Source organism: Phodopus roborovskii, unplaced genomic scaffold (assembly GCF_943737965.1).
Source record: "Phodopus roborovskii unplaced genomic scaffold, PHOROB, whole genome shotgun sequence".
NCBI classification, from domain to species: domain Eukaryota; kingdom Metazoa; phylum Chordata; class Mammalia; order Rodentia; family Cricetidae; genus Phodopus; species Phodopus roborovskii.
The window spans coordinates 3,726,796-3,749,832 of NW_026125543.1; the positions used below are offsets into that span (position 1 = coordinate 3,726,796).

The following is a 23,037-nucleotide window of genomic DNA, read 5'->3' on the forward strand; positions in this document are numbered from 1 at the left end:
TTTCTATTTACTTTACCCCAGTATTTTAACATGTTTCTTCTTGGTACACGTTGTTTATTTAGTAGGTTTTGTTTTTCCTACAGGATCCTAATATTAATGCATTCAAGTCTTTCTCACTTCAGTTTCCCTTTCCAACCTTGGTAAGATGCTAAGTGCTGGTGGTGGTCCTGACCCTCCTCCTGATCCATCAGCAAATCTCATTGTGCTGTTTAGTTTTCTTTCTCTGTTGCCTTATAAGGTACCTATCTGAGATAGGCAGTTGTGATGGTATATTATTTATGTTTTATTAAAGCTTGCCTGAGGGTACAGAAAACAAAGTTAGCCACAAGTCATAGAACCAGGCAATGGATACACACCTTTAATCCCAGCAGCCATACTAGCAAGCCCTAGAGCCAGGCAGTGGTGGCACACACCTTTAATCCCAGGACTCAAGAGCCAGAGGCAGACAATCTCTGTTAGTTCAACGGCCCCCAGAGACACACAAAATTGATCCAGTCCTAAAGAGAAACAGCTCACACAAAGATGATCTTAGCATTTGTGGTCACATGCCTTTAATTCAGTATTTGAGAGGTATAAAAGGAAGAAGCAAAGTCAGTTTTAAAAAGATTTCATCTCCAGTCATGTTGAGGAGAGACAGCAGTCTAGGATTGCAGTCTGAGGATTTGTGGAGCTAGCCAGATCACCCTTTCAGTATGAGGTAAGAGCTACTGGCTGGCTGCTTTGCTTTTCTGATCTTCAGCTTGAAGCTTGAACCTGAATATCTGTCTTTGGGTTTTTATTAATCATGTTACAGGAAGTCTATGAAGAGAAAATGCATCATCATCATCGTCATACTTTCAATGGATTCTGTCCATGATTCCTTTGCTCTGTTGCTTTTGGTGGGGAGCATGTGGCTAAACAGTCTGCTTATTGCCAGTGGGCAGGAAGCAAAGAGAGCTGGGGAAATAGACTAGTATCCTATAGTCCTCCCAATGTCAGCTCCCCATTCACCTAAAACATCCAATTAGGATCCTCATCTTATATTTTAATAGAGGGAGCCATTATAGGTTTAAAGAGAAATTTGGCACTAGGGAAATGCCCAGAGATCTACAAGGATGACCCCAACTAAGAATTTAAGCAATAGTGGAGAGGCTACCTTAAATGCCCTTCCCCTAGAATGAAATTGATGGCTATCTTATATGTTATCATAGAGCTTTCTTCCAGTAGCTAATGGAAACAGAAGCAGAGACCCACAGCTAAGCACTGAGCTAAATTCCTGGAATCCAGTTGTAGAGAGGGAGGAGTGATGAGGAAAGGGGTCAAGACCATGCTGGGGAAACTCCAGAAACAGCTGACCTGAACAAAGGGGAGCTCATGTAGCCTAGACTGACAGCTTGGAAACCAGCATGGGACAGAACCAGGCTCCCCTGCACGTGGGTGTCAGTCACGAGGCCTGGGCAGTCTATGGGGCCCTGGTAATGGAACGGCATTTATACCTGGTATATGAATGGATATTGGGAGCCCATTCCCCATAGAGGGATACTCTTTCAGCCTAGACACATGGGGGAGGGCCTAGGCCCTGCCCCAGATGATGTGACAGACTTCTATGGAGCCAAAGAAGGATGGGATGGGTGCTGGTGGAGGGCATGGGAGAATGGGAGGGAGAGGGAACTGGGATTGGTATATAAAATAAGATTGTTTCTAATTTAAATTAAAAAAAAAAAAGATCTTCATCTTAAATTTCTACCACCTTCTAATAGTGCCAAGCTAAGATCTAAGCCTTTAATGTGGGCCTTTGGGATATTGTAGATCCAAACTATAGCCCCAAGTTTCTCTAACCTAATAAAATACTTTCCGTATCAGCTCTACTTAAGTGTGGGACCTATGTTGCCTGGCGTCTAAAATGTAGAAAAGAATATCTAGATTTAGTACCACGCTGAACATTGGAGGTAGTGGTGCCTTTTTGTTCTTATCATATTTTGTTCCAGAACTCTATGTTATATTAATAACTTCTCAACTTCTAATGCCTATGAGTCCTTCATTCCTGGTCATATTGAGAGCACAATCACTTCTGTCTTCTTACAAGGTTATTACCAATTTGTTTAGACTTGAAAAGGTGAACTATTGTTTCCTTTCTTTTACACCCGGCTTCACTGATGCCTATGTCATTAGCGTTGTGCCATCTTCTGATACGTTGCCTATTTATAACAACAAGTCAGCAGTTCCTTATTTTCTTGCAACTCTTTGTTAGATGCCACCTGGTCTACATGATGCATTTGCATCTAGTTTGTTGGCTTCATGTAAAACATTCAATATATTCACTGCAATTTGAACTAATAGCTCTGACCAGTCCCTTAAAAGGTAGATTGGTAATATATTCCAGTAGGTTCTTTCATGCATTTTTAGCTTTGATGGCTGTTTTGGATTTAGGTTTTTGTTTACCATGTGTGCTTTTTATTCATGAATCTTTTCATCCTTTGCTTCCATCTGACACCATGTGTTTGAGGTTGCATTTTATGAATGTAAAACCATGAACATAATTACTAAATGATTTAGGTTTTATTTCTGTCTCATGTGGTTTTAAAAATACCAGCTGCTGCTTAGTTGAAATATAGTTTAATTTGACTGACACTTGAGATTTGTAGTTTCTAAACATGAATATATTTTCCTTGTTTGTTTTCATAAGCATTTTGGTTCATATGTTAATGTGTTTCTTTATTTCACTTCCCTTCTTTTTAAAAATCAATAAAACAATAAAAAAAAAAACCTTGGAGGGAAATTGTTAATTTTTTTTTAAAAAAACAGTCACACTTAAACTCAGAAATCTTTCCCATTCTGGTAGTTTCCCATTTTCTATTTTAGAAACTTTTATTTTGTTAGCAGAAACAGCTTTTGTTAATTAATATAATTTTGCATTTTACTTGTGGAAACAGTTACATACTAAATATATGAAATAAATATTTTCCCCTCAACTGTTTAATAAAGTCTTAACAACTTAATGGCTGCTTTATTCATGTGTATACCTAGCATGTTGTTGTTAATCCATTCATTCATGTTGATGTGTATTAGTAACTTGAGGGTGAGGGTTTGGAGAGATGGCTGAGCAGGTACTCTTTCCTGCTGTACAAGCCTGGCAGCCCGAGTTCCATTCCCTGATCCCATATAAAGGTTGAAGAGAAATGCTCTTGGTGTCATGCTTCCACATTCACAAACCACCACCACCACCACCAACAACAACAACAACGAGAAGTAAATTTCAAAAATAATTTTAGATGAGAAAGCGTTTTACAAACCTGATGATATTTTGATGCCATAGGTAGAATGTAAATCTTCAAGGAGCCTTTGGTAGCCTGTTTGGAATTGGGATGATACATGTATGCATAAATTTAACATGTGGCATGTTACTGCTTGAGAAGTAGGTAGACTGATGAAAGTGCTCTAAGCAGAGAATGACTGGTGTGGGTGGAGGAGGTGTGTAGACTACGACACAAGGCAGAGTGCACTCCATAGCTAGTGTAGACTTTAAGGTGTCCACAAGATGGAGCTTGCTGGAGACAATGGTAAGAAGCAGAACAGCATCTACCCTCTTTGACTGGGAAACTGAGGCTTCCATAAGGACGACAGTGCTTTTGATTATCTTTGATCTCTATGTGCACAACATATGGTGTCTTACTTGCTCTTTGTTGTGGCTTCCATGGTGGCTTTGTCAGCCCTAACATGCTACATCTTTGCTTTTAGAGAAGCAGTTAGCTTTAAAAAATTTAAACCTTGTGTTTTAGATCAGCAGGAAATGGCTTTTGATATTGATTTAATCTTTTGTTTCTTAAGTTGTGTCTGGGAAAAGGTGCTTTTTGATATGAAAAGGAACACTTCCCCTAAAAGCTTCCCTAGCTTTTAATAAGTTAACACATAGTGAGGGGCAGAAACCTCAGTGTTCTTCCCAGGAGCTGCCTGCTCTTTCTTGGACAGCAGTGGCTTCTGTGAGGAAGAGACTCTCGTGGCCTCTTAGTTTCAGTTAGATGATAAATTAGAAGGTAATAATCCATCTGAAAATAGAATGCTGCACTGTGTGTGAAGATAATAAATTTATTCTCTTAATTATTTATCTTTTCTTTCCATGAGTACAGAATATTTTGCCAGGTTTGTTAACTGCTTGATTTCTTGACATTCATCCTGATGTTAAGGAGGGAAAGTTCTTAGTGTTAAGGGTCCTGAATCAGTGAGCTATTTCTTTTAATTAGTTATTTAAAAAACCTTTCTACCCAGTTTTTCCAATTTTTTGAACTTTTAATCCGAACAAATACTTAAATAACTCACTCAGTAGCATTTTACTTAGTGATGTTCTACTCTGTGTTGGGCTATTTTATAGATGATGGTGCCCTAAATATGAACAAATTACTCCTGGCTTAAGATACTCATACTCCCACAGATTGATTTTTTTTTAAAAACTAAGATGACAAAACTATCCAGACTTTCCCCTGCTTACATTGGGTAGTTTTCGAGAAGTCGTGGGCAACTAGGAGAGACTGTGCTGTGCAAAGCTGACTTGCCATGAGCACAGAGCCTCATCCTGCTTAGCTCATTTGTCAGGTTCAGAGAATGAATAACAAGGCATTCCTGAGAACTCAACCTTAGGCTTTCCTTAACTCTTTGGAACTTGTTATAGGTTTTATTTCTATTAAATTACAGCAGTTTTCAGTAGTCCTGCTGTTTTTATAGTCCTGCTGAACAAAATAAACCTAATATTAGACCTAGAAATTAAAAAAAAAATCAATTAGCCTGTTTATAGAAGCCTCAATGATAAAGTGATATATTTCAATGGTTTCTTACTGTATTAAATATTTAGTATATAAAAATGTTTATAGTTTTAAAGGTAATTTATGTTTTAAAACATCCAAAATATTGAAAATATATATAAGATATATATCATATTTATCATTCATATATCGTTCTCCCTAATAGGATGGTTGGACACTTTTCAAATCTTTCTTGTTGCAAACTTCTGCCATGTGGTCATCAGTTACTATTTTAGAGGTTTTAGAAAAGACTAAGTAGCTCTCTAGAATTGGAGGTTATCTGATTGGAGGTTATCTTTAATTTTTTGAAAAGAGTTTAATGTGAGATTGTTGAGCAAGTTGATCTAAGTTGTTTTTATATGCCACATTTCTGTGTATGAAGCATGGTTTTAAGCATTTAAAAATATTATTTTTACATATGAGGAAATTTAGGAAACTGAGGATTAAAAAAAGAAAGTAGAGCTGGGTAGATAGATGGCTTAAAAGATATGTCCTTGTTCCCCAACTATGAAGACTGATCTCAAGCATACACATGAATTAAATATTGGGTTGGGGAGGCAGCCTTCCTGTAATCCCAGCCCTGGGGAGGAGGAGACAGAGACTCCCCAGGGCAAGCTGGCTACCTAGGCCAGTTAGATCTGTGAGCTGTGAGATCAAAAAGAGACCTTGCTTCAATAAGTAAATGGAGTGATCAAGGAAGACAACTGATGTCAACTTCTGATCTCAAGATGTACTCATTCACAGATACACACACACACACACACACACACACACACACACACACACACACACAAACCTACTGTATTCACCCCCTCACATATGGAGAAAGTAATGTGCCTGAGTTAATACCACTAGTAAGTATTGAGATGGAATGTAATTGAATGCCCAGGCCCTAGTGATTAGTCAGTCTGATCACAGCAAGTTTCTGTTTGGGAAATAAGACTCCTTATTGCTTTGGGTCCTCTTCATACTTGTGCCACATCTTCAACCTTTATTTGCTTCAAATTCTCTTAATGCCCTGAATGAATTAAGAAAGTATCCAAAGAGCTCCTCAGTAGTCACCTATAGACACTCATGAGTTTCATGAACATCTGTGCTTTATTCCTACAGATGCTCCTACAGATGTTCCTAGGCAAATAGCATAGACTCACGACCATCTTCCTCATACTATGACTGTTTTCTCATCTGCAGGTTTTAAATGCACAGAGAGCAGGATACAAAGCAGCCATAGTTCACAATGTAGACTCTGATGACCTGATTAGCATGGGATCCAACGACAGTAAGTACAGGTATCACTTTTCTTGTCTCCTGATTGACAGATAATTTGAAATTAAAGTTAACAATTTCTCCCTTCATTTTCCATTCAAACAGTGAAGCTTCTTTTTTTTTTTTTTTTTTTTTTTTTTTTTATCAAATTATCCCTAGTTGTTACCTTTCATGGGATTGTTGTGGGGTATTCTCCAGAGAAGACTGCTCAGGCATGGGTTTAAGAAAGTATTTATTAGCTAGCCAGGGGCTACACTGGGTATTTGGATCCCAGTGCAGCCCTTCTTAAGGATGAGATTTTGTTATTGTTGTTTTTTGTTTTGTAGACAGGGATGCTCTGTGTATAGCCCTGACTGTCCTGGTACTCACTCTGTTGATCAGGCTGACCTCAAACTCACAGAGATCTGCCTGCATGAAAGGCATGCTCCACCACCATCTGGCGAGGATGAGCTTTTAAGCACAGAAACCAAGTTCTGGGTTGACATATTCAGTTAACAAGAATAGTTAGCCAGAAGCAGAAGTATGTAAGCAAGAAAAAGAAAGAAAAAAAAAAAAAAAAAAAAAAAACCACCAAGGTTAGAGACTTTCTGAGTACTGTGGTTGGACTTTGATGGATTAGGTGTTTGTTTTAGCTTTGGCAAGTGGTGTGCTGTCTGTGTGCTGAGTTTTATGGCCTGAACTTTCATTATGGAGTCAGTTGTGTTGAGGTCTCAATGTTTACTAAAGTCTGGGGCCCTGTTTTAGTATAATTTTAATTCCCAACTGAAGTAGAATTGACTTGTTCTTTTTCTGAACAGTTAAGGTTGGTTTTTTGTTGTTGATTGGTTTTAGCTTATGTGTATATTTATTAATTTGTAGATATTTTCTTTAAAAAATGAATTCAAAAGCCATAAACAGTGCTTTAATTAGATGTTAAGACTACTATGGAAGGCCTGTGAAATAGCCTAGTGAACGAAGGCCTTGTTGTCAGGACTGATGACCTTAGTTCAGTCTTCTTAAACCACGTAAGGAAGATAATTCATTCCTGACAGTTGTCTTTTCACCTTCATACACACACAGAGAGAGAGAGAGAGAGAGAGAAAGGGAGAGGGGAGGGAGGGAGGGAAAGGAGGGGGAGAGAGAGGAATGTAATAAAAATGAAGGAAAATGTAGAACCATTTTTGTAATATAATTAAATATAGACAACATTAAATTTTATGAGGTATGGATAAAGTACCTCATGTATTCTGGTGAAATTTCAAAGCTATGTACATTATATCCTTTTTATGTTTTGTGCAGTGCATGCTTCAGTATGTGTGTGTGGGTAGTCCAACAGTCCAATATCAGGTGTCTTTTTCTATTGCTTCTTACTGTATTTATCTTAGAAATATGGTGTTTTGATGTATGTGTGTCTGTACCATGTCTGTACTGTGTCCACATGTGCTAGAAGAGGGCATCGGAGGACATTGGATCCTCAGGAACTGGAGTGTAGTCAGTTGTGAGCTGCCACATGGGTGCTAGGAATAGAATGAGTCCTGTGGAAGAGCAGGCAAATATCTTGACTGCTGGGCCATCTCTCTAGCCCTTTCATCTTATTTCTCTGAGATTTCCCACTGATCCCAGAATGAACTGATAAGCTGTATTTCTGTCCAGCAAGTCCCAGGGATACTTCTGTCCCTGTCTCCTACTGCAGGAATTACAGTGCTGAATTGGGCTTTTAATATAGATGCAGGTCATCGAAACTTAGAGCTCTCTACACACCAGGCCCTGTGTGGATGGATGGATGGATGGATGGATGCGTACATGCTTGCCTGCCTTCTTCCCTCCTTTTCCTCTTCCCCTTCTCCCTCTCCACCACCCCCCCCCCCCCGTTTTTTTAAATTATTGTTGTTTTTGAGACAGGGTGTCTTTATGTGTTCCTGGCTATCCTGGGACTCGCTATGTAGAACAGGCTAGCCTAGAGCGTCAGAAATCTGGTTGCCTCTGCCTCTCAGGTACTGGGAGTAAAGCCATGTGCCACTATGCCTAGCTTCCCATGTACTTTCTTATGTATCAGATGGTCTTTTACATCACATGCATAATCCATGTTTTTATTTGAAATGAGAATATATTTTAATTCTAAATATTAGTTCACAAGGAAAATGAGCCAGCCTTTAGGAACTAACAACCATTTTTCATTGATTTTATTTGTTTTTGTTTTGAGATAAGGTACTATGTAGCCATAGTGAACTCATATAGATCTTCACCTGTCTGTCTCTGCCTTCAGGTTACTATGATTAAAAGGTGTGAACCGCCATGCTCAGCTACCCAGTGAGTTTTTAAAAAGCTATATCCTTAACTCATTGTAGTTTTCACAACTCAGGACTATCATGTATTTTTTTAATTACTTTTTTGGAGAACTTCATATTTGAGTTCTGTATTTAAATTATTTCTTGTTAGTGTAGTTTTCCTGCCCCGACTACCTGTTCCTAAATAACTGGCAGCCGCTTCTTAAATAACTGACTGAGATACTTAATATAAATTATAAATACTTGGGTAGTAGCTCAGGGTTGTTACTAACTAGCTCTTACAACTTAACCCATTTCTATTAATCTATATGCTGCCCTGGGGCACATGGCATTTACTTCTAACCCATTTTCTGTATTTGATTCATTCTCCATCTGACTGGTGACTCCCTCTGGCTCTGCCCTTCCTCATCCTATCATTCTCAGTTTGGCTTTCCTACCTAACTGTATCCTGTTCAGCTATTGGGCACTCAGCTTATCTGTTAAACCAATCACAGTGACTTATATTCACACAGTGTACAGGATTATTCCACATCAGTTTCTATCCCTCCCTCTCTTCTCTCCAATGTCTCTTCTCCCCTCCCTCTTAAATTCACAATTTTCTTTCCTCTAGTTGTTTTTACACACACACACACACACACACACACACACACACACACACACACACACACCATACACACCCTGCTGAGTCTGTTTAGTGTTGTTTGTATGTACATGTGTTTATTGCTGACCACTCAGGATTGGACAGCCTATCAGCCTCATCCTGGAAAAAACTTACACTCTCAGCAGCCATTGATTGTCTATAGCTTTTCAAGTACAGGTGGGGCCTTGTGAATTATTTCCCATCAGTGTTGACATGTCAGCTGGTGTTGTCATGATGCGTGTCTTGTTTGGACAACCATTATTTCATGAGTTCAGTTTTCCGGTCTTGTCTAGAACATACTGTCTTGCAGCAGGCATCCTGGTCTTCTGTCTTTTAGAATCTTTCTGCTCCATCTTCCTCAGTTTTTTTGAACCTTAGGTGTAGAGGTTTTGTTGTGGATGTGTCAGTTGAGATTTGGCATTCCACTGTCGCTTATGCTCTGTATTGACCAGCTGTGATTCTTGTAATAGCCTCCATTTTCTATAAAAGCAGCTTCTTTGCTAAGGAGTGAGAGCTACACTTACCAGTGGATATAAGGATGAGTATTTAGAATGCAGTTAGAAATTATGCTGGTTTAGGAAGGGACAAAGGTAGGTTCTCCGCTAGAGTCCATGACCTCACCAGCCATGGCTAGTTGGCTAGGTTTGCAGTACTAGGCACAAAGTCTGTCCTACTGAGTAGATTTTAAGTCCCATTAGAGAACTCTTGGTTATTCCCTAGATACATGTGCCATTGTTGTGCAAAAGACTGTAGATTGACTGTTTTCTTTTCCCTCTTTAAAATACTTGCTTCATTTTTTTTTTTTGAACTCTCAGTTGATACATCCTAACTACATTTGTGATCTGTGTACATTATTTGTAAAATAGAAGAAGGCTTACTTTGCCAGAATTATAAATCAAACTCAAGTTTCTTATTAAAGTATTTTGTATCTTTCTCGATAGTACATCTCAGTAGATGTTATTTCTAATGATTGTAAGTCAATAGCTTCAAGTCAAGTTTCTCCTTCACTTTATCACAATATCTACATGAAAGAATAAAATCTCTTACAAAGGGAATATAATTCTAAGCTTTGTCAAAATAAAATTTAGGGGATAGTGATATGGCTCATTGGATAAAAGTATTTTGTCAGCCTGAGCATTTGAGTTCAAACCTTGGAACCTATGTGAAATGCCAGCTGTGATAATGTGTTTGTGATCCCAGCACTCCTACAGTGAGATGGGAAACAGAGACTGGAGAATCAACCAGAAGCCCAGGAACCAGCTAGCCCTGAATTACACAGCTCTGCAGAAATAGCAAGAAAGACCTTGCCTCAATAAAGGGAAAGAGAATTATGTGAGTCTGCATTCTCTAGAGGAACAGAACTTAAAGAATAAATCCCTCTCTATATAGAATGAGGATTTATTAGAATCCAGGCTAGCCTGGCTAGTCCAAAAAATGGCAGTCTACCAATGGAAGGTCTGAGAATCCATTTCAGTCCATGAGGCTGGGTAGATGTCTTCAGTATACACTGGAATCCCAAAGAAATAGGCTCTACTGCCAGTGAAGGAATGGACTTGCTAGTGAGAATGAGAGTAATCAGTCAAACGGAGCAAATGTCCTTCTTCCAGACAGATGAAAACATGAACTATCTCTAGATTAACTCACAGATAATGAAGCTGATTTTTTCATTAGTAACACTAAAAAGATGGGTGTTTTTGCAATCAGATTAATTATTATTATATCTTTTATTATTTAAAATAATTTTAAATTTAAATATATTTTGTTCTTATTTTTCCCTCCCTCAAGTCATTCCATCCCCTCTCCCATTCCTTACCCACCTAACTTTAAGTCCTTTCTCAAAAGACAGACAAAAACCTGATACACTAACCACCCCCACAACCCAAGAAAATGAAATCCCCCCCAAACACTATCAAACTGAAATAAAAAAAAAAAAGCAGACAGAAAAACTGTGTAGTCCAATTATATGCTGATCAACTGTTCATAAACATGAAGCCTGTCCTGGAGTGCTTGATATACCCAGTGAAAACTGATTCTCCCTCTCCCAACAGGTTTAAGTAACAATTCACTTGTTAACCTTTTCCCTGGTAACTAGGTTTTCATTCATTCATTCATTTTGAAAAATTTAACAAAATAAAACAAAAACTGTCTTATCAAAGTTGGAAAACACAAACCAACAGTAGGAAAAGAGCCCCAAAGAAGGCACACGAACCAGGAACCCACTTGTTCAGGCACTCAGGAATCCCATGAAAACACAAATGGGAAGCCATAATTGTTGTGGGGAATTCTCTAGAGAAGACTGTTTGAAGATGAGTTTAAGCCAACATAGTCTTTATTATCCAGTCAGTGACAACACTGGGTGTTCAAGAATAGTCCTGAGCCTTTCCCAGCGTGGGCTTTTAAGCACAAAAAACATGTTCTGTGGTAACATACTTCAGTTAACAAGAACCGTTAGCCAGAAGCAGAACTACTGAAGCCAAAAGGCAAGGTTAGTACATTTAGAGACTTCCAGTGTTTGTTTTAGTTTTGACAGGTGATGCTTTCTATGTGTTGAATTTTACAGCCTGAATGGAGCTTCCATCATGGAGTCAGTTATGCTAAGGTCTTGGTGCTTAATAAGGTCTGGAGTCCTGTTACAATAGTATGTACGTACGTATGTATGTATGTATGTATGTTTTCGGGAGCAGTCTTTGCAGGGCTGCAATCGGAGCCAGCCGAGCGGCCCTAAGTCTGTACCTGAGTGGGGAAGTGTGGATGAGGGAAAGGCTAGCTATATATAATAAAGAAAGAGAGACAGAATAAAGAATAAAGGTCAGGAGGGCAGATCAGTCAATACTGAAATGCCACGAGTTTATTTTTTGGCACTCTTATATACCTTAACCAAATGGGGAACACAGTATCATGTATATGGAACAAACAGACTTTTCTTCCTCCCTTATTCTAAAGGTTCAGTAACCACACCTTAGCTCTAAACTTCTTGTTCTCTAGCCTTGAGGTCAGGCATAGCTACACCTCAGATCCGACTTCTCCTTCTTTAGCCTTGGTAGTAAGGAGTAGCCACATCTCAGATTCAGGTATGTTGTTATTTAGACTAAGATGGCCGAAAAATCCTTACTGTAGGCACACCTTTGACTTGTGAGTTGCTGACAGCTTTGAACTCTGTCCTTGTGCCAAGATGGAGTATATGTACACACACACACACACACACACACACACACACACACACACACACACACATACATGAACTGTTGCAGACCCATGAAGGCCCTGTGGATACTGCTTCAATCTCTGGGTTCATATGAAATTTGCTTATGTTGACTTAGAGAGTCTTGTTCTCTTGGTGTCGTCCATCCCTTCTGGGTCTTATACTTTTCCCACCTCCTCACATGGTAAATTGCCTGCAAGATATTCTACAGCAGTGGTGCCATAAAACTTGTGGGAATGAATGGCGTCACTGATTTGACTGAAGCCCACTACACGAGGTGAAACTTATACCTGACACTGCTTGTGTGCCCAAGAACCCGAGACTAGATAGGCAGGGACCTAGGCTAAACCCAAATAATGTTGGTCTAAAAGAATAATACAAAAGTGTAGTGATAAAATGACTCCCAATGATAGTTTGTTATACTCATAGATCAGTGCTTTGTTCAGTCATCATCAGAGAAGCTTCCACAGAGAAGCTTTGATGATCCCTCATGGAAGGTCTCACCCTCCCTGGGGAGTGGATGGGGAATGGGATGGGGGGTATGGGAGGATGGGAGGGAGAGGGAACTGGGATTGATATATAAAATAAGATTGTTTCTAATTTAAAATTCACAAAAATCAATCAATCAATCAATAAGTGGGCTGTCCCTATCAAAACCCTCCCTTAAGAAGGTTGTATTTATTTGTGTTTCTGATTATTATTATTATTATTATTACTACCACCTGAATAAATCTTAATAATCTTAAAAACAAAAATCTTTTTTTGATGGCATTTTATTTTGGCTTTAAACACAGAGGTCAGGGTCAAGTTTCTTGTGACACCAGTCAGAAGCTAGCTCTGCTGTGACCTTTAGGAGGAAGTTAGAACTCCTGTAGCTCCTTGTCTCATGCCAATTAAGCCTGCCACAGTTTCCCTCTAGAGAGCCAGAGCCATTGTGTTGTCTGTTAGACTCCTTTAAAGTGATCTTATACTGGTGGCTTGTTTCTGTCTTGGAATTGGGTATGTAAAGTAAAATTTCTTCTTCTTACTTAGGAATTAGGTATATTGTGGGAAAGAAGACTAAAATTTTGCCCTCTTCTTTGTTTTTTGATAGTTACAGTTTTATCTATAGGAGACTATGTCAAATGGAAATATTAAAGATGAAAAATTATGTTTCTATCTCATAATAATATTGAGAGAACTGAGTGAATGTGTATGTGAGAAACCACCCTTGTAATGTCATGTGGTTGGTGCTCCTGAACACTGTGATGCAAAGTGTTAATCTGCAGTTTGAAGGACCAGCCAGTAGGCCTCAGAATATGGATGTGATTGTTTCCAATTGCATTTACTGCTGTTAGAGAGAACCATAAATGTTGGCTTTTTACAAATGAATGTACTGTTCTTTTACACAGTTGATGTATTAAAGAAAATTGACATTCCATCTGTCTTTATTGGTGAAGCATCAGCTAATTTCCTGAAAGATGGATTCACATATGAAAAAGGGTAAGTAATATCAAAAAATCATTTAACTTCAGATTGTTCCTTATAGAGTATAATTATATAATTTTAGCTACATTAATATTTATTTATTTATTTAGAGATAAGGTCTCACTATGTAGCCACAGCTTGCCTGAAAAAGATTGTTTTATAATATGCTAATAAATTGTGCTAAATTACATCTTCTTAATACAAACAATTGTTTCTTTTGTGTTTGATCATGTATTAAAATTACGTTCATGCTATGGAGAGTTTGGCATCAGTGTTACTAAGAACAAATTTTCCATTTATAGTTTCTTTTTAAGTTTATGAGATATTTTATTGTTTACAATTATTGGATAGACTTCATTCTTTCATTACAGTTGCTAAGGAAAGTTTAATTTGCATAAATGAAAGCTTATTTTATATGATGATGTCAATCTTTGATTGCAAAAATTATGTTATGATTGATAATATTTTTTCTATTACACCTATGAATGGCTTCACCTTTCCTTTCTAATTTTTCTACTTCAAGTTGCTTTATGTCATCTAAATGCATTAACAATGCTTTTAACACCAAACTAATCAACAGAGATAGTGGGTATCTTTGCCTTACTCATTATGAGATATTTGTTTCAAAGTAGAATTCTGGCTTTTAATCATATTAAGAATCAGTTTTACTTTATTACATATTTTTAACAGTCCTGTCTATTTAACTACTGTTAAAAATAATAGCATGTTGGGGGACTGGAGAGATGACTCAGAGAGTAAGAGGGTATATTGCTCTTGTGAAGGATCTGAGTTCATTTTCTAGCACACACATTAGTATCCATTATTTGAGCTGATCACAAGCTGTCCTTGATAATTGAATGGATAGAAGACTCCTGTGTGTGGTTCTGAAGGCTGTGTATTTAGTAGGCTGATGTTGATTGTGAGAAAGAGATGAGGCAAGGCTATGTGTGCCAATAAGGGAGTTGTGAAATTAGCAAATTGTTTTGATTTGATGACCTTGACATCAGGTTTGAAATTAACCTGAACACACACACACACACACACACACACACACACACACACACACGAATAAACCTTGTTTCCTTCATTGCACATTTGTCTGTTTCAAAGATCAAATATTAGCTTCAAACCCTGTGGAGTTTACATGTAGATATCACAGCAGATGATGTGATACTAAAACTGTTTAAGCACCTGTTTTTTGTGTTGTTGTTCCCCTAATTGAGATTAATCTGGGGTGAACTTGTAGGTTCGGCTGTGGCAGATACAAAATAGGAAAGCATTCTCAACCATATGTAGTTAGTCACTGTCACCACCTCTAGCATTAGTAGTTTGGCTAGGAAAGAGCAGTACTTTGAATGTGTATTGAACTTGTGTCTTAGTTAGGTTCATATTGCTGTGATTAAAACACCATGATGAAAAGCAATCTGGGGAGGAAATGGTTTATTTTCTAACAGTCCTACACAGAGGGAAGTTATGGCAGGAACCTGCAAGCAGGAACTGAAGCAGAGTCCATGAAGCATCAGTGTTCACTGGCTTGCTCCTCATGGCTAACCCAATCTACTTTCTTATTAACCCCAGCAGGGGTGGCACTGCCCACAATGGCCTGAACCCTTCTACATCAATCACTAGTTAAGAAAATGTCCCACAGGCTTGCCTATGAACAATTTTACAGATCGTTTTCTGAATTGTGGTTCTCTGTTCTCAGATAACTCTAACTTGTATGAAGTTGATAATAAAGTAGCCATGACGACCTATAATTCAAGATCCTTAAAAAACTTAAATCAATTTTGGACTGTTTAGACTTCTCATAATATGTCTCGACTATAGCTAAAATGATTTGAAATGTGGCAGGCTAATATGAATAGGACATACAGAATTTTAGATTTAGAATTTAGATCACTGAATTCCATCAGTGCATCTGGGAATGTCTGTAATGAATTCCAGACCATTTTTAGTCTAAAGTGTTTTAGTTTTTGCTTTATCAGAACTTCCTTATTTGCTTTTTAACCTTGTTTCTTCTTGCCTACTAAGTTATTTCCAAGCAATTCATAGTGTTAAATCATAGAAGAGTTTGTTTTGTCACTGGGGAAAATGTATCTGTGTAAGTCATAAACATTAAGAAAAGATAAACCAGAATAGAATAAGTATATGCTTCCTATTGAAAGGTGATAATTAAGTAGCTATAATTGTGAGCTCGAGGCCAGCCTGGTCTACAGAGTGAGTTCCAGGACAGACTCCAAAGCTTTAGAGAAACCCTGTCTAAAAAAAAAAAATTCTATATCTATAATTGTTTAAATTAGTTATAGAATAGTCTGGCCTTTGGATACCAGTACTGTTAATTAAAAACATGTAGGTGGGGTGTGGTAATGACGTACCAGAAGATCAATGGCTCACACAAATGGTACCATTGTTGTAGTGCTGAGGGTTTATGCCCAGAACTAGAAAATTATTTTCTGAAATGGTCTTTTGATAGAAGAGATGACCAATAAGTCCAAAGCCTGCTGCTGCTTTCTCCTTTCTACAGCAGTGCTATTATCACTTAGGTATGTTTTACACAGCTACAAACATGCATGCAAAATAATTTGTTATCCTGTATTCTGCTGAAAAGTTACCCTTGTACTATAGCAACCCTAGCAAGGTTTTGGAGGGTATTTGTATTAATTTGGAGAAATCTCTGGTATTGTTTGTGTTTGTTGTAGCTTAATTGAACTCCTTAGATGCAAATTTGACAAATGAAAGCAGTAAAAACAGCTTGGAAGCACAATATTCAATTTTTTTCACAACTACTGTGAAATCCTAAAGACCTCTGTTAGTGGGAAAAGAAGCAACTTGTTCTTATTTTCTTTTATTCTAAGAGTTATTACTTTACCTTGGACTGAGCATGTGGCATTACCATCTTTTAAAAAAAAAAATCACCTAGCAGTGAGTAGTAGGGTAACATGGCTGACACTATTGTGGTCTAGTACCCCAGTCCTCCCAATGAAGAGAACATCCATACTGCTGAGCTTTGTATTCCCCTCCTTAGACTAAGGGTACTTGTAGAGCAATGCTTTCATACCACGTGAGGTATAGCTATTCATGAAATACAGTTAGTGAACTTAATTCTGATCATTGTTTTCATCTGATAGGGTTCTGTCTGTTTTGTAATAGTGATGTCACAACAACCAACAGCATGGTTACAGCAAAGAGGAATGAAATATGTAATACTGTCTGATTCCCATCCCCACAATGTACATATTTTTGCAACAGTTTCAGCCAGATAGTGGAGAACATGAAAGTATAGGAGAAATCTCAGCCAGGAATTTCTTGACATTTTTTCATGCCATGTCTTCCAGACGAATGCAAGTGTACTGGGGCTGTGTCTATTGTACCAGGTACAATAGGTGAAGTATATACGTATATAATAAGGATGGGGGTATAATTTGTTTCGGTAGCTAATTTAGAACAGTAGTTCTCAATCCATGGGTCATAACCCTTTGAGTTTGAATATCAGATATCCTGTATATCAGATATTTATGATTCATAACAGTAGTAAAATTATACTTTTAAAGTAACAATGAAATAATTTTATGGTTGGTGGTCACTACAACATGAGGAACTATATTAAGGGGTCACAGCTTTAGGAAGTTTGAGAACCACTAGAGTGTCTTTAAAAAAAAATGATGTATTTATTTTTATTTTACACTCATGAGTGTTTGCCTACATATATGTATTTGTACCATGTGCATGTCTGGTACCTACAAAGGCCAGGAGAGGGCATTTTATCCTCTAGCTGGAGTTAGAGGTGGTTGTGAGTCACCCGATGTAGATGCTAGGAATTGAATCTTGTTCCTCTACAAGAGCAGCAAGTGCTCTTAAGCATTTAGATGTCATCTCCCCAGCCCCAGACTATAGTTTTTATGCTGATGGAAATAATAAATGAGGGAGAGGTTCTTATTATGTGCTACTGGAGGTGCTTTTTTTAAGGTTTATTTATTGTATTTTCTGTGTAAAGTTTTGTTTCTTTTTTTTTTTTTAAGTTACGTATGAATGATCACCATGTGTGTGTTCAGCGTCCATGGAGGTCATAAGACGGTGTCAGATCCCCTATAACTGGAGTTATGTTTGGTGTGAACCATCTTGTTGGTGCTGGGTCCTCACCAACAGTAGCAAGTGCTCTTAACAACTGAACCATCTCTCCAACCTTACTGTTGTTGTGTTTTTTTATGCTGATGTTTCTTGTAAAATATAACGTTTGCATAGTTTACTGCATCCAGTAATATTCCTTCACAGGTTATTCTGAATTTTGCTACTGTTATGAATGGTAATGTAAATATCTGTGTTTTCTGATAGTTTTAGGTGACCCCTGCGAAAGGGTTGTCTTGACCCACAGGTTGAGAACCACTGCCTTAAACTATGTCAATCATATCTTGAGTAGATTTATGTCATTTTTTAAAATAACATAACTTGATCATTGTTACTAACTCTTAGTTATTAATTTTTCTTTCTTCCAGGGGCCACGTTATCTTAGTTCCAGAACTGAGTCTTCCTTTGGAGTACTATCTGATCCCTTTCCTCATCATAGTGGGCATCTGCCTCATTCTGATAGTCATTTTTATGGTAGGTCAGTTAATGTCCAGTAATTATAAAAAGTACTATGAGTAGACTAAAAATTATTGAAAAATTAAGTAAGAGGAGCCTTATATGAAAGAGTATATATTGAGCATGGTTTATATATATATATATATATATATATATAAAGTTCTAGAAAAGGCAAATATAGTGTGGAAGAAAAAAAAATAACAGTAATTGTGTATGGGGACATAGGGATGGGTAAAGGATAACTGGAAAGGTAGGAGGGAACGTTCCCAAATGAGAACCATATTCTGTATCTAGATAGAAATTTGGGGTACACAAATACATAGCATTTGTTTGAATCTATTAAATTGTATACAAACACATAGTATTTGGGGGGACATATACTGATATCTATAGGTTAGCTTGAACTATATTGTTAAAAACTAAGGAGGGCTGGATAAATGACTCAGTAATGAAGAACACTTGTTCTTTCTCAGAAGACTTGGATTTAGTTCCCATCATTCACACAGTGGTTCACAACCATCTGTAACTCCAGTTCCAGGGGATTTAATGCCCTCTTCTGAGTTTCGTAGGCAACAGGCATGCATGTGGCACACACACAAGGATATAGATGAAACATTCATACACTTAACATAAATAAAACATATGAAGAAAAAAAAGTAAGATGTGAATACGAATGAAGTGTCATTTGTAGAGTCTGGGTAGTGGTATATTGGTATTATCAGCAAATTCTCTCCAAGTTCACCTAGAAGTGAATTTGAAAAATTCATATTAAAATGTAAAGAATATCATAAGGGCTTGAGGTAAAGGGATGATACATTGTTTTTCTAAGACCATCATAACCAGAGTATGGTTGTGGCACTGTAGAGGGTCTTTGAAGTCCAAGTTATTTTCAAAATGATACTTAGCTAATATCTGCCTGTGTCAGTCCTAATTCTTTCTTTCATTCATTCTTTCTTTCGTTCTTTCTTTCTTTCTTCCTTCCTTCCTTCCTTCCTTCCTTCCTTCCTTCCTTCCTTCCTTTCTTTCTAAGATAGTGTTTTAAAGACATGTGTATCCCTAGCTGTCCTGGAATTCACTATGTAGACCAGGCTAGCCAGGCTAGCCTCAAACTCAGGGATCTGTGTGTCTTTGCCTTCCCAGGGCTGGGATTAAATGTGTGCAACACCACTCCTGGCTAACTCCTAATTCTTTTTGGATTATGTTGGGGAAATTTCTAGAGGCTCTGTAAAATAAGATATATAATTACTCTATATGTTATTTTTATTAAAATAAAATTTTTATTAAATAAAAATTTTATTAAAATAAAATAAAATTAAAATTTTATTAAAAATTAACAGAAATTCAAGTTATAAAAAGTATTTCTTGTTCTTTTAGTCTCTCAGCAGCTATGGTTACCTGTACAAGATTGGGGCTGTAAGCATTCCACCATGGAGTGTGGTGGTCTTATCTCACTGAGGATTTATAGACAGCAGTTAGAGGAGGGGGGTTCATTGGGTATCTCCCCTCCCTGAGGATTTGTAGGCAGTTAAAGGATGAAGAATTTTTTTCTTTCAGCGCTTCTATGTTACCCATACTGTACATGCTGCTAGAAATAGCCTTTACCTATACTCATGTAAAATTACAGTTATTAAATTGAGTCATTCACCAAACCAATAACAAAAAGACATGAAAGTTGAACAGGGTCTGTAAGCATAGGGAAGAATGATCAGGGGTGTAGGACATGAAAAAGAGAGGTTTAAGTAATAGATACCCTTAAGTTTAAAAACATACTGTCTATCTTAAAAAATATAAAATAAGAAAATGCTTTAACTGTGTGAAGCTACAATGATTATGATTGTATAATTGTGTTCATGTTTTAAAAGTTATGGTAGAACACATGTAAACTTTTAGCCATTTACTGTGCATAGCTCTGTGTGTGATCTGTTCTGTGGACTTGCCATTACCACTATCATCATTATATATATATTATAAATATATATATATTATAAATATATATAAATATATATTATAAAATCAACTTAATGAATTTCTTCAAAATACACTATCAGCTTTAATATTGGCTTGCTATAGTACTAGATAGCAACACTCAAGAATTGACTAACACCCTCTTTCCCTTCATTTGTCTTAGAGTTTAAAAGTGTTAACAGCTTTTGTATATATCCATGTTTAGTAATATATAAACCAGATTTGCCAAACTAGTGGTACGTTAGTGGTACTTGATAAAGATACATTTAAAAATTATTTTCCTCATTTAAAGGTTTTTACTTAATTCTGTGGTATTTTACACATGTATATAATACATTTTGATTATTCTCAATTACCTTTTGTCCCCTTAATCCCAGGGAGCCCCCTTCCTACTGTCATGTAGTTTTCCCTTTCCTCATGCCTCTCTCTTTGTGGCCTGCTGAGCTTAATTAGAGTTTGTGTAGTGTGGATGGATACTATTTACTGGAGCTTGGGCACTTTAGCTTCATGAGCCTCACCCTCATCCATGATGGAATATTTATAGGCAGGTCTTGTGAAGGTAACAATAGCAATATGAGATAACTGTAAGTTCATCAAGACATGAGTGTCTAGACTAGCCCCCAGACTTCTCTAATAGCCATAGGTCATTTCTAGTCCCTCCATGCCCTGCAAGGAAAATAAATAAATAAAAAGCCCAAGATCGGGATACAAAATTCTTCCAATTCTAGTCCATCTTGGAAAGCTCTGTTCCCCTAGAAACACTATATAAACCCTGTCTCTTGCCCAGTTCTTTGCTGCTTCTTGAGAAGTGGCAGCCTCCCTCCCTCCTGGGTCTTTGTGTGAGGTTTGTTGGGTGATGTGATTGTGGTATTTCTTGGCTCCTGACTGCCAACCTTTCCCCTCAGAGCTGTAACACTTAATCATGAGTTTCATGGCCATGTCATGTCCCAAAGTTAACATTTCATGTCGCTCTTCTTCCTCTAATTCCTACATTTTTTCCAAAAAACTTCTCTTCTATGCCCCTAAGCCTTGAAGGAAAGTTATCTATTGTCAGAACTTTGAACATCCCTGCAATAATTGCTTCACTAAAAAAAGCAGCTTCTTTGGCCAAAGCTGTCAGGATATTAACCACTGGCATAAGTGTAAAGATTTAGAAGGTGGTTTGGTAGATATATCATGTCTATTCAGCAAAACAACAGCATAGCTTCCCCACTAGAGTCGTGATCTCCCTAGCAATGGGCTTTTTCTTCTTTTGTTTTGTTATATATGTTGATGTACGAATGGTGGGTGTATGTGTGTAGTACATGTATGTGAATGTGTGAGTGCATGCTCCCATATGTGCACATGTAGAGATCAGAGGAAGATGTTCTGTCTTTGTCTATAACTCTCTGCTTTGAGCCATGGTCTCACACTTAACTGAAAGCTCACTGTTTTAGCTACCTTAGCTGGCCAGTGAGCTTTCAGATTTGCCTTTCTCTGCTTACTAATGCTGGGGTTACAGGCATATACAACATGTCTGTAGCTTTTATATGGATGATAGGTATTCAAACTCAGTTTCTCATGCTTGCATAGCAAATGCTCTAACTGCTAAGCTACCAGTCCTTATCTACCAGCTTTACAGGTCTACAGTACTAGACATGAATTTTCTCCTAGGGAATAGGCCTCCCATCCAGTGAGGAAGTGGTGAGTCCCCCCCTCCCCCATAGTAGTGTTAGTTACACAGTGAGCACATCTTATAATTATGAAGTAGCAACAAAAGAATCTTATGGTTAGGGTTCACCACAACGTGAAGAACTGTATTAAAGGATTAAAGCATTAGGAAAGTTGAGAACCACTGGACTAAGGCATTTCCCTAGCCCCCTCCTTTTTTGTAAGAGTTTCAAATTTTATATTAAAGTCTTTGATTCAGTTAGAGTTGATTTTTATGCAGAATGAAATAAGATATCTATTTTTATTTATCTATATGTGGGTAGTCACATTCCTTGTACTGTTTGTTGAAAAGGTGTCTTTTTTTCCAGTATTGTTTTTAAGACATCTGTCTAAAGTCATATAATTGCTTTATATTTGGGTCCTCTATTCCATTGATGTATTTGTCTATACCAGTACCATGTTGTCTTTGTTGCTATAGCTTTGTAGTATGACTTGCAGTCAGGTATGATGATGCCTCCAAAATTATTTATTTTTCTCAGGATTTCTTTGGCTTCTTGTTTTATGTTTTCCTATGAATTTTAAGTCTTTTTTTTTTTTTTTTTTTTTTTTTCCTGTGAGTAATGAGAATGGTGTTAGAATTTTGGTAGGATCACATTGAATCTGTAGGTTGCTTTTGGTGGGATGACCATTTTTACAGTATTATTTCTCAGTTTCTTTAAGTGTTTTATTCTTTGTGTGTGTGTGTGTGTGTGTGTGTGTGCGTATAGTGTATGCACACATTACATACCTTATGCCTTTGGTTCTTATCTCAGCTCCCTCTATCCTGTGGACTCTTAGACCAGTCTCCTGAATGTATCCTAGCAGTCTTGAACATTGTCATGCTAATTTATTTTTTCCTCATGGTGTTTGAATGTACTGATTGCTCAACTGTGTCCTCACCCTTTACATTTTTTCTTCTGGTTGCTTTGGTGCTTCCCATTGAGTGTTTTCTTTCTTTCTTGAAAACTTCAATTATTCCTAGTTTCTGAAATCTAGATTTTTTTTTTTTCTGACCCTGTTTGTCATATTATGGCTTTTCATCCATATTGTTAACTTTACCTGTCTTGCTGATTTTCCTTTCCAGGTTCTGAACTGAGTTAATTTGCATGTTTGTGTTATATTCAGGTTACTGATCATTTCTACACTAAACTTTTGACATTTTCATTCAGCATTTTAAATTCAATG

General features: G+C 37.4%; 1 protein-coding gene across 2 annotated transcripts in view; it reads left to right on the forward strand.

The window, feature by feature from the left end:
- Positions 1–23,037, forward strand: part of Rnf13 (ring finger protein 13) — a 90,787-nt gene that overhangs the window by 53,599 nt on the left and 14,151 nt on the right. For both annotated transcript variants that reach the window (XM_051176985.1, XM_051176984.1), the window contains exons 5-7: positions 5,967–6,054; positions 13,542–13,632; positions 18,111–18,216. In XM_051176985.1, the coding sequence (XP_051032942.1) occupies positions 5,967–6,054; positions 13,542–13,632; positions 18,111–18,216 (285 nt within the window). The remainder of the gene's footprint in view (positions 1–5,966; positions 6,055–13,541; positions 13,633–18,110; positions 18,217–23,037) is intronic.